Source organism: Fistularia commersonii, chromosome 2, assembly GCF_037954325.1.
Source record: "Fistularia commersonii isolate RoL2024-O1a breed Wild chromosome 2, RoL_Fcom_v1.0, whole genome shotgun sequence".
In the NCBI taxonomy this organism is placed as follows: domain Eukaryota; kingdom Metazoa; phylum Chordata; class Actinopteri; order Syngnathiformes; family Fistulariidae; genus Fistularia; species Fistularia commersonii.
In genome coordinates, this window is record NC_141285.1 from 9,316,275 (window position 1) to 9,328,980 (window position 12,706).

General features: G+C 40.9%; 1 protein-coding gene across 1 annotated transcript in view; it reads right to left on the bottom strand.

Moving 5' to 3' along the window:
• Positions 1-12,706, bottom strand: part of ptk7b (protein tyrosine kinase 7b) — a 75,101-nt gene that overhangs the window by 16,324 nt on the left and 46,071 nt on the right. Inside the window, exons 2-5 of the mRNA XM_086166249.1 lie at positions 8,424-8,720; positions 2,484-2,586; positions 2,068-2,252; positions 818-965 (exon numbers count right to left, since the gene is read on the bottom strand). Coding sequence (XP_086022375.1) covers positions 818-965; positions 2,068-2,252; positions 2,484-2,586; positions 8,424-8,720 — 733 coding nt within the window. The remainder of the gene's footprint in view (positions 1-817; positions 966-2,067; positions 2,253-2,483; positions 2,587-8,423; positions 8,721-12,706) is intronic.

Here is a 12,706-nt window from a genome sequence, read left to right on the forward strand (position 1 = left end):
TTGTCAACAGTGGCTGGCATAGATGTTACCAAACATAATGTGCACCGGAGCAGCAAATTATGACTTGGCCTGAGTCTCCCATTGCTGCAGAATTCTTGAGGGCACTCACTGGCATTAATGGTGTGCATGAGTGCCACTAACACTACCACAGTAGATTGAGTTCAGGATAGACAGCCACATGAGTTGAGAGTGACACACTGCCAGCTGGGTTTTGTGGTGCAGTGCATTATGGGCAATGTGTAAACACGGCAATTATTATTAAAAATCTAAATCATCCAGCAGGCCGGGTTTTTTTGTCCCGCAGGCTCTGAGTATGACACATGTGATCTTGTGCAAATGTGTTAAAAGGGGACATACTGGTGAGTAACTTGAGGGGGGGTTTCCAACTCAGTGCATGAACATTGGAAAGAACTGAAAAGTCTTTTGTGATAGGCTAAGGAGTTAGTCAGTTATTTTCAAGTGATATATAATGGAATGCAGCTAAACTTTACAGCATTTGTATTTCAGTAATAACATTCCTTAATGTGCAATTCATCTTGAGTACAAGTTGCAGTGACACAAAGAGCAGAGAGAAAGACTCAAGGGTTCCAGCTCACTGGTTTCAAGTGAAGACAGACCCGCTCCTGCTGAAAATTGTGAAAACCAGGTTTACATGACATCAAAGTGAGGATAGCAACATTGGAGGGTGGGTTGGTGAAGGGTGGGGGCTGTCAAAGAACATAACGAATGAGAGTAAAAAACTAAGGTGTTAGTTATATTAACAGATAAAAGACAAAAGGGAGGGGGGGCAGAGGGAATGATTACGCTCTTAACCTACCGGGACTTGTTAACCAGAAGCTCATTTTCATGGTACCACTCCAGTGTGGGGATTGGCACGGCTGTGAACTGGCAGTGGAACACAGCCTCCTCATTTTTCAGAACCACCTGGTCCTCAGGAGTAACAACTGGCCGCGGGAAACTCTTATCTGTTGGAAAGTTAAAGAAACATCTGGATGATTTCATCTGAAAGTATTAGAGCATCAGGCACCATCAACACAGATGCTTTCTCTTCTCTTCACAGAGCTTTATTATAAGCTGCCAACAGCAGTGAGAGGCTGGTAGACAGGTAGCTCTCAGGTGTTGGTGTCTGTGTGTCAGTACCCAGAGGCCAAGGAGAGACTTAATGAGGTCAGTGAGCACATAAATATATAACTGACCCCAGGCTTATCGGGAATCATCCAATTATGAATTGAAGCTCATGTGCTCTAAAAATTTCATTGCTGAATTCTTGGAATTCATCAAAGCAAAGGTTAAACTACGTTTCGGAACAGGTCTACTGGCTAGGTGAGAAAAGCAAGTGGGATTGGGCACCTGAATCACATACAGTATAGTCAGCAGTGAGGCTCCATCTTTAAGAGCTGTGACTGCCTAAATCTGTCAAATCTTCCTTAAAGTGAAGCCCTATAGAAGTGCTGAGGGTGGTACCCTGGTAACTGGAAACTTAACAATTATCCATTCTTCATCTACCCAGGTGCTAACCTTTTGTGTATCTGTTTTGCAGGTGGTTTAGTAGAGTGGAGCAGGGGATCGGGTTTCTTGCCCTGATGTGTTTCTGTATATACTGTACTCTCCCAATTGCAAGGCAGGGGCAATAATACAAAAAGGACAAATAACCACAAATCCAGGGAGGGGAAAAATGAATGCAGCACCATTTACCTCTATACACACTAGACAGATGTGGAAAGATTTGGTGAAGCAGCAACTATCAAAAGGTCACCAAGTAAGCCTATTTTTTATTAAGGCTAAGCAAATTAGCAAATAATTGCATTATATATAAAGAGTCCCCCCTTCACTCTGTCAGTAGTCATTGCAACATCTGTTTGCAGTGACAAAATTCTGGCAAATACTAAAATAGTGTAATGTGGAAGATTTCCTACTGTCTGGAAGAGTAATCCCACAGTCCCAGCAGTGATTCTCAATTTTGGGGAATTTAGACATTAATCAATAATCCATATGGAGACCAGTCCTGTGCTCTATTACAGGTGAAAATTGAATCATGTTAAAGAGGACACACACACACACACAAACCTATGACGTTGAAAGTGAAGTTTCTGTTGCTACAGACATGTCCTGCTGCATTCTTAGCACAGCAGTAGTACAGGCCATTGTCATCAGGACTGGCGCTCTTGAAGGTGAGTGTCCTCTCCTTGTTGTTGATCTGATGGCTTTTCTCGGTCAGCTTCACTCCATCCTTGAACCACTGACATGTAGGCCTGGGAAGTAGGATTAAGGAAGACAAGAGAGGTTTGGGATCAGAAAATAGTGGAGGATGAGAGGAATGGTGGATGAAGACAAATACATGAGATGGGGGTTGTAGAAAAATAGAAGGATAGAGTCAGACTAAACTTGGACACAAGAGAGAGGGGGATTATTTTACATTACAGGTCTCAACATGATCCTCAGGCCCTGTGGTCACTGAACTCAATGTGATTGAGGAGACTCACCGCGGGTGTCCATCAATGTTACATCGCAGTGTGACTGGTGATGAGCTTTCAATCTCCGCTTCTGAGGCAGGCTCCTTTAAAGTCACATCACCACTTTCTAACCCTGTGCAAGAAGAGAAGCAGAAATGACTAAGTGGGAGGAGGGGCGGCAAGGACCAACTGAGAAGGACAGGGGGAAAAATTGAGTTAACTGGCCTGATGTCATTTGTCCTCATGAGACACAGTGCAATGGGCCAACAAGGACAATTCTAATGGATGCAGCAGTGAAGTGGGCAGAGACGAGTCTATCAATGACAGCCCTCTGACTCGGGATTCTAATATATCACTGGGTCAGACTTCCAAAACAATACAAAATATAGAGCTGCAGTCACTGCTGAGATATTATTTCATGAAAAGGAGAAATTCTGTAAGTAGGTGACAAGAGGAATCCCTCAGGAGTACGAGGACAATTGATCAGGAGTGGCTGGGTGACAAATAAAAATTGACTAAAACATACATTGGTTCCCATCTTCTTTTTCTTCTTCTCCTTTCCGCTTTTCCCTTCAGGGGTCACCACAGCGAATCAACCCTCTCCATCCAACCCTATTCTCTGTATCGTCCTCTCTCACACCAAGTACCTTCATATCCCCTCTCACTACGGTTCCCATGTAGGTCCCAAATGCATCACAGTACATTATACTGAGAAATAATGAGAATAGTATACTTACCAGCACATTTATTCATTATATATAATGTTTACAAGAGCTGGAAAGCAATTGAAAAAACACACTGACTCCATACTGAGTAGCTCATTATAATACACTGTGGTAATAGAAATGGGAGAAGGTTGCTTTAAAATGTCATATTCAGCTGACATTTCAAGACGTTTTTCAGAAAAATCTGGCTCAGTTTTTGGAATAAATGCTTATTCAACTGTTAACGAATCAGTCCCATCAAATCAAGCATTTGATAAACTCATTGTTGTCTAAAGTGATTCGTATTTGAAAGTTACCCAAGCCCCTCTTTCTTTTTTTGTGTGTCAGACAAAAAAACACTTTGTTTACACTGAATAACACATTATTAGTTTGATACACGTTCATTTGTGGTTTAAAGACATGGAATGAGAGTAGATGTCGAGTTCATTATCCATTCACTGAGGAGACATGGTTGTCTGAGTTGCCCTGGTTTGTGCATGAGTTAATGATGATTGTGAGTGTATGCCTGCATCTCTACTGCTGTTTGCAACCATTGTTAAATGTGTATGTCATCCACCTGAGACAGGGGTCGAAAGGGAAGATAGAGATGGGCTGTTAGGTCAAAGAGGGCTCCAGATGAAGACCTGACAATGAATTCCATAAGGAACCTGGCAGAGAGAGCACTGCTGTCCTGCCTACAGTGCAGCTTGAGGCCCTCCATACACTAAGCTATGTCCCCATCGACCCAGGCAGTGCTCATTAGCTTCCTCTGAACATGGATACCCCAACAGCTGTGAGTGGGAGTGTATTGTGTGTTTCTAAGACAGGTACTTGTGAGTGCTTGGGGTGGTGAGGAGTGAGACTGTTGTTGATACAGTGAAATGAGGAGACACTCCCTGCAGCATGGATGTTTCTGTGCTCATATGCTGAGTGCTCATGCAAGGTCATTCTTGTCAGTAGGTCATGTTGTTATAGTAGGAAAAATATGGAAAAAGCAAAGAATGCCATTTCTTAATGCCAACTTCAGGCCAGGCTCATAGATGGGCCAACGGCCCCCAACAGTGCATCACTTAGGAAAAGTAGGTGTTGAAAAATGTTTGATCCTTTGCAAATAAAGCAAAGCCTACATTTAAACCTGTCTGAAATAATGGGCTAGCATTTCTATGATCAGATAGTCTCAACCAAAAGTTGTGAAGTTTTCAGTTACAAGTCCTCAGCCACTGTTGAACAAGTCCATAAAGTTAATCACTATCCCTTCAGAAGAACTAAGGACAAGAGAATTGTTCACATTTCTTTATTCTACTTTTACATGTTTATGACATCTGTTATATTACGGTCAGAAGGCATTCCAAAAATATGTCTTTATACAGAAAGAGACTACATGGCTTGATACAGCATATAAGACCTGACCTCAATGACCTAAGAAATCACTGGCACAATTCGAACACGTTGCTTGGGGCTCCGCTAAGTTGTTTCCACTCCATAGCAATTTGGCAATTCTTTTAAGGAGTTTAAAATCAATTCCTGGTAGTGCATTGACCTAGATTTCGTGACAGTCACACATTCTAACCCCTTGCTTCACAGCTCCATTCACAGTTCAGGTTTCTCCAGCTGTCCACTTGACAACAGAAGGCACTCTTTCATAACCTATTAGTGGCAAATACTCCCATATAATCCGTCTCAGAAAGCATGGCCAAGTGTTAGAGCAAGCCTCGCACCTAACACCATAATTAGGGGCATACAGTTATAATGTTGGAGGCAGAACAGGAAGCCCTATCAACAGAGGGATGATAAGGAATCCGAAAGATGCAAGGCAGATCCATGGATCATTCATCCCCCATGGTGCCAAAAGGCAGCTGTGTGTGTGTGATTTTTATTTTGCTCTGTGAGGTGATTTATTGTTATTCGGCGGGGTGGATTGGGTTTTTCCAAGGGGGTACTGGGAAAAAGATTTGACTGACACCACCACATGGGCACGGGTAGAACTAAAGCAGGAAGATACTTCACACCAGAGTTTTAGAGAAAGTGCATCGGCCTGGGAAAAGTGAAACAGGCCCAGTTTCCCATTAGAAAAGGTGTCAGATTTTATCAGCTTGGGCTGACAGAGGCCAGCAGGCAGGCTGTAAACTATAGTGATGGCTGCTGCTGCAACACACAGAGAGGACAGTTGACAAGTTGAACTGTTGTACCAACTTACACTTACTGTGTAAATTGTTGGTTTTAAAACGTATCTATGTAAGGGACATTAAACAAAGGCTATCACTTGCACAATTTTCCATTGTTACGTATATCACAATAATTCTATACTGAAAATAATAGCATTGTTGTATAAGATGCTCAGCTGAAAAACAAAAATAAACTGGCATTTCTTTCTTCAATGTTTTATTTCCCTTTGAAGTAAATGCTTGATGCTGATTCAGAAAGAAGAATTAAAAAAACAATTAAAAAAATGGTCCTAAATCTTACTGATTTTATTTCATTTACTTACAGTATTTAGTTTTTTCTTTTGGAAATACTAATTTCTTAGCAGATAATGATCCATGTTCAGGTGCACAAAGAAAATTTTTGGGATGCAAAAAAAAAAAAGATGAATGAATTATAAAGGCCAAGATGGGAATTCCTCAGTTTGCTTCCTTCATCGAACAATACAATACAATTCCAAAGCACTTGTCGGTCTAGAGCTTGTCAAAGAGGGTCAAGTGAAGCATGTGCTCCAGGACCAACAAACATGCTGATAATGGTGATGCCTAAGCCTGACGCTTCTGCTTGAAGCCATTTCACCATGGAGACATAGTATCTAGGCTGGACAAAGAGATACAGGGGGTCTAAACTTCTATTAGCGAAAACGGGGGGGGGATAATTACTCCGAACAACACTCAACTGGCAGGCTTTGCTCACCCACTAATAGGGGTAAGATACATTAACTCTCTCCCTCTGTATAGGAGGGGAGTAGGGGGGGCAATCAAGTACAATCAATGTACAGTTCATAGGGAGCAAAGCAAAACCCTCCCCCCTTCCATCCAACATTTACTACTGCACACGCAAACTTGCATACACATGAGCGACCGCAGAGGCAGGATTAATGCCAGAGGGTCTTTACCTTATCACCCGTTAAATGTATGTTGGGGAAATATGCAAACATCTGTCATAACATGGTCTGACCATGTAAAGTGGTCTGCACATTCAACACGCTGTCAAGTGTGCTGATGCACACAGACATATGCAACTGAAAAAGTGATACTGGCTAAAGCATGTCAGTTTTAGGATATGCGGTGGGCAATAAGCTGCACATCTTTAAAATGATATAGCAGTTGAAATTTTATCATTATTTGATTTGATATTAGAATTTATAATATATCAGAGTTCTATCTGACAGCTTAGTCACATATCTGATGCTAATATCTGTATCATGCAGTGTGTGTGTATGTTAAACTGCCAGATATTGTAGAGAAATGTATTTATAGTTTATCTGGGCTCTAGGAGAGTACTGGATGGAGGACTTTATCATTTCTTTCTACATCAAAAGGAAAACTAATATGTACTCAACAACAATTGAAAAAAACTTGAACTATCACATTTCATATTGTAGTCTTCTCTCCCCACACGCCCATTTTAATCTCAAAACTGCTTCAATTGTGTTTGGAGAGCAGCTGCTTACTTCATTTGCATCTTGTATGGAGCCAGCTATATACAGTATGTCTTATAGTCCCTTGAGGCCTGAACTGAAAATTGTGGGGAGGACAGGGATGCACAGTAATTCTAGGTTTGTTTAATGCTATCGACAATTTCAAAAACAATAATTTAATCCCTGCTCTTATAAAGAACAATAGTAGTGCAGTTTTAAATTGCTAACTCTGAACTGACCAAAAAAGTTTGAAGCCAGATTTTTTAAAAGTCTGTGTGCCTTCAACTGCCTACCAGCAACAATAGCAAAGCAATGAATTGTGTGGAAGTAATTAATCTCTCAAAGTTTATGTTTGAGCTTTTAAGTAAATATATGAGCATATTCTTCCCAGTGACATAATCCTTTTCCAATGTGTGGGAATATTAATGACTTGGCAGATGATACAGATTATATTTTTCTGATGTGCATGCTTGGTCTATCCTTGTGAAGCTTTGTTTACTCAGAGTTTGTCCTCAACCTCACAGACCATAAATAACCACTGGGAAAGACACATTACAGGGCTTGTACTTAGCTACTAGGAGGTCTAGACGCATCTATAATTGTAATAAGCCTTTGAACAATATCACCAAAGAGCACTGAGGAGGGACAATAGATTCCAGATGGAGAGATTTTTCGCCTCCCAATCATTGTGTCAAATAATCACAAGGGTTTATAGTAACAACTATCTGGGGCACTTCCAATGTATGGTAAGGAGTGTACATAAAGTTAAATACTCTAGCAATGGACAATATGATGATATATTGCATAATGAATACCATCAAACTGATCTATCATGACGGATGAATAGAGAGATAAAATTCTTCTATTGTTATTGATATTTTATCTTTAGATATATATTTTTTTTATTATATTTTATTCTTGTATGTTTTGTTTCTTCTTTATCTACATATTACCCTATCTACGTTACTTTCAAAACCATGTGGAAATTGTCAATTACCTTCTTGTAGAATATCACAATATAATAAATGAACAAGAAATTGCTGAAAAAAAAACTTACAAGAAATTACCAGAAAATCTGAAAAATTATACAACAATCAACCAATAATAACAAAAAGGACAAAAACAACAACAATCACCTGAAATTCAAAGTCAAGTCACAAAGCCACAAGGATGTTCACCTAGACAGTATCAAAAACATTGAAAAACATTTGTTTTGTATTTAAATCTATTGGGGGAAACAATTGAAATTCCTCAAAAAATGAGCAGTGTTAATCTAAACCGAAATAAATGATGACGCGTTTGCAGGTAAAGTAGGCTATTTAGTAAAATCCAGAGAAAACCTTACACGAGTATTTGGGAAAAATTAACCAAGACTATGAATGTAAAAAAACAAGGCAGAGGCAGCAGGAACATGTTTGGTGGCACATGTATCTTGTTTCCTTTGGAAAGAAGGACAGGGAGCCACAGAGAAGTAGGCAACAAGGTGAAAACATTCCTTTCACTCATTCTACCTGTCATCCTATACTGTGACTTTTGTCTGGCCTTTTTTTTGATACAGAAACTGGATGCACACCTTGGTTGATATAAGAAAATCAAGAGGTTTTCAAGAGGGTGAGAACTAACTCAAAATTAAACACTCACATTTGATATTGAAGGAGGCGTTGGTAGAATGGAGCATCAGTCCCGTAACTGGGTTTCTTGCAACGCATTCAAAGTTGCCCGCATCCAGCTGGCGGTCAACTGTTGTGAACTTGAGGTTACCATCCTCCTGGAAGCGCCTAACATCGTTGATTATTTCCTGGCCATTTTGAAGCCAGGTATATCTGAAGTTGTCTGGATCGCTGACCTCGCAGCGCAGCATAGCGCTGCGACCATGTAATGCATCCTGGGACTTCGGTTCCTTAGTGAACTGGATGGCACTGGCCTGCATAGAAAGAACTGGATAGGGAGAGGAAGAAAAAGAGAGTTAGAAATAGAATTAAGCTGACGTTCAAAATTTTACTGCTTTTTCAGTCCACTGAAAGTATTCCAAAGCAGCCCTCAGTCATGCAGAGGAATGCGATGCTTAAAACAACACTGGATCGCAGTGAATTATTCTCTCATAAAATTTCCATAAAATTACCAAACAACAAGAGAGAATGTCTTTTCTTTTTGTGAGGCTTGGATATCAGGATATGTACTGACACAATCACACTCCCCATCGTCATGCACCATCAGGTCAGCAAGACATGTTACTAAAATAAGACAAAGTGCAGCACATAATGCTGCCTCACAGCAGCACAGACCAGTGTCACCCTCAGACACTGACCAAAAGTCAAATCTAACAATTTTAAACCGGATTGGTCAATGCCTAGGTTAACAATGACCGCTATTGGCACCAATGACCTACAGGGTACCAGTGGAAATTGGGCTACTATGGGTCAAAGAAGGAGATGAGGAAGGCGTTTTCAGAAGCAGAGGGAGAAGAGGAAAGGCAAGTCTGGGACTGAGAGTAGGGACTTTGAATAATGGGACGATGACAGGAAAAGGTGGAGAGTTGGTCGACATGATGCAGAGAAGGAAAGTGGATATACTGTGTGTCTAGGAGACCAGGTGGAAAGGTAGTAAGGCTAGAAGCTTAGGAGCAGGTTTTAAATTGTATTATCATGGTACTGACTGGAAATTGAGAAGAAGTTATTATGAGTCTGAAATTGGAAATTGAAGGTGTGACGCTCTATGTTGGTAGTGGCTATGCCCCACAGGTGGGATGTGAGTGAGAGAAGGAGAAACTCTGGGATGAGTTAGATGAAGTCATGCAGAATATACCCCGAGATGAGAGTGGCGATTGGTGCAGGCTTCAATGGACATGTTGAAGCAGGCAATAGAGGCGATGAAGAAGTGATGGGCAGATTTGGTATCCAGGAAAGGAACGCAGAGGAACAGAGGGTGGTAGATTTTGCAAAAATGATGGAAATGGCTGTAGTGAACACTTTTTTCCTGAAAGGACAGGAACATAAAGGTAACTTATAAGAGCAGAGGTAGGAGCACGCAGGTAGACTACATCTTGTATAGACGAGGTAACCTGAAAAAGATAAGTGACTGCAAAGTAATTGTAGGTGAGAGTGTAGCCAGACATCATAGGATGGTGGTTTGTAGGATGACTCTGGTGACAAGGAAGATCAAGAGGACAAAGGCAGAACAGAGGACAAAGCGTTGGAAGCTGAAAGGGGAAGAGTGTTATATAGTTTTCAGGGAGGAGTTAAGAGAGGTTCTGGGTGGTCAGAAAGAGCTTCCAGATGACTGGACAACTACAACTAATGTGATCACACAGGCAGGTAGGAGAGTACTTCGTGTATCATCTGGAAAGAAAGTAGATAAGGAAACTTAGTAGTGGAATGAGAAAGTGCAGTATGTACAGAGTATATACAGAGAAAGCGGTTAGCAAAGAAGAAGTGGGATACTGAGGGGACTGAAGAGAACAGACATGAGTATAGGGAGAAACAGCGTAAGGTAAAGATAGAGGTAGCAAAGGCAAAACAAAGGGCATCCGATGACTTGTTTGCTTGTCTGGACAGTAATGAGGGAGATAATGATTTATACAGGTTAGGAAAAACAGAGATAAGAGATGGAAAAGATGTACAGCAGGTCCACGTGATTAAGCATAGAGGGAAATGCATTGACAGATGCTAGAAGAGTGATGAAAAGATGAAGAGTACTTTGAAGAGCCGATGAATGAGGAAAATTAAAGAGAGGCAAGGGTAGAAGAGGTGACTATTGTAGATCATAAATTAGCAGAAATTAGTAAAAGTCAAGTGAGGAAGGCATTGAAGAGGATGAAGAGTGGAAAGGCAGTTGGTCTTGATGATATACCTGTGCCAGATGATTCAGCAGGATCTTAAGAGAGTGAGAAGATGCCTGAGGAATAGAAATGTGATTGTGCCCATTTTTGAGCGTCAGGGCAGAATTGTGGCAACTATAGAAGGACAAAGTTGATGAGCCATCCATTTAATGAAGTTATGGGAAAGAGTAGTGGAAACTAAACTGAGAACATTTGTGAACAGCAGTATTGCTTCATGCCTCGAAAAAAATACTTTAGATGCCGTATCTGCTTTGAGAATGCTAAAAGAGAAGTACAGAGAAGGTCAGACGGAGCCGCATTGCGCTTTTATAGACCGAGAAAAGAGAGGAACTCTGGTATTGTCTGAGGAAGTCTGGAGAGGCAGAGAAGTATGTTAGACTGGTGCAGGACATGTATCCTAACTGTGAGACAGTGATACGGTGTGCCTTATGTGTAACAGAGAACTTGAAGTTGGAGGTGGGACTTCATCAGGGATCAGCTCTGAGCCCCTTCTTGTTTGCAGTGGTGATGGACAGGCTGACAGATGAGGTTAGAAAGGAATCTCCATGGATCATGATGTTTGCAAATGACATTGTGATCTGTAGTGAGAGCACGGAACTGGTTGAGGAAAATCTAGAGAGGTGGAGGTATGTGCTGGAGAGTAGAGCTAATGAAGATTAGTTGCAGCAAGACAGAATACATGTGGGTGAATGACAGAAACCCAGGTGGAACAGTGAGGCAACAGGGAGCGGAGATCATGAAGTTGAAGGATTTCAACTACTTGGGGTCAACAGTCCAGAGCAATGGAGTGTGGAAAAGAGCTAAAGAAATGGGTTCAAGCAGCTTGGATGGAATGGGTGAAGAAAAGTGTCAGGGGTACTATGCAATAGAAGACTATGAGCCAGAATGAAAGGAAAGGTGTACAAGACAGTGGTGAGACCAGCCATGCTGTATGGTCAATAGAAAGTAACAATAATGAAAAGGGGGATCACAGAGATGATGATACTGAGGTTCTCTTTGGAAGTGATGAGGATGGATGGGATCAGGAATGAATCTATCAGAGGAACAGCACATGTTAGATGTTTTGGAGAGAAGGTCAGAGAAGCCAGACTGAGATGGTTTGGTCATGTGCAGAGGAGGGGGAGCGAATATATCGGTAAACGGATGCTGGAATTAGAGCTTCCAGGCAGGAACTCTAGGGGAAGACCAAAGAGAGGATTTATGGACATAGTGAGAGAGGATATGAAGGTAGTTGGTGTGAGAGAGGAGGATACAGAGAATTGGGTCAGATGGAAAAGGTTGATTTGCTGTGGCGATCCCTGAAGGGTAAAAGCCAAAAGGAGAAGAAGTGATGCACATACATCCTCACACACATTTTAAGCAGACAAATCTCTTCATGATGTTATGGATAAGGGCTGTGAGAGAGACATGTTTTCTGCTCTATTTAACAACTTCTGATTGGAAAAAAATTCCACATCTGACTTGACTTAGACTGGGTGACTGCCACACAGTCACAGTAGGTTAAGAGAATTACTGGGGAAAACAAGTTTATGAGCTGCTGATGCCAGCTGGAATCATCACATCATTGTTGAATGCTGAAATTGTAGTTTTGTTTCCTTTTCTGACTGTCCATATTAAAAGGTATCTTCTGTTTAAGCTTGTGCACTTTGAAATGCTGAAGTGTAACAAGAAAGTTACCACGGAGGTCAGAGAAAATTATATTCTATGGTACACAAACATTGATACAAGCAGGGGACAAACCATGTCCAAGTTTTATGCACGAGAATAGGATGGTAAACTTGAGTAAAAGCTGCAGAAAAATATGTGCAAAATATATGCAAAAATTCACAGACAAAATTCTTGATCAACATCGGGTCATCCTCCTGGATTACATTTAGATTGTAAGGGTACATATTACACTTTGGTGAATTAAATGAATTATTTTGGAGGGAGTTCTAAGGCATCAATAGAACATTAGGGAAAAATACATTTGTCATTACAAAATAATTACTTGACCTAATTATTTTTTCTCAATTGTAAAACATGTGAATTGCCACATGCACTTCATTCTTCCTTTTAGGCATGATGTCAATTTGTATACTGGCTT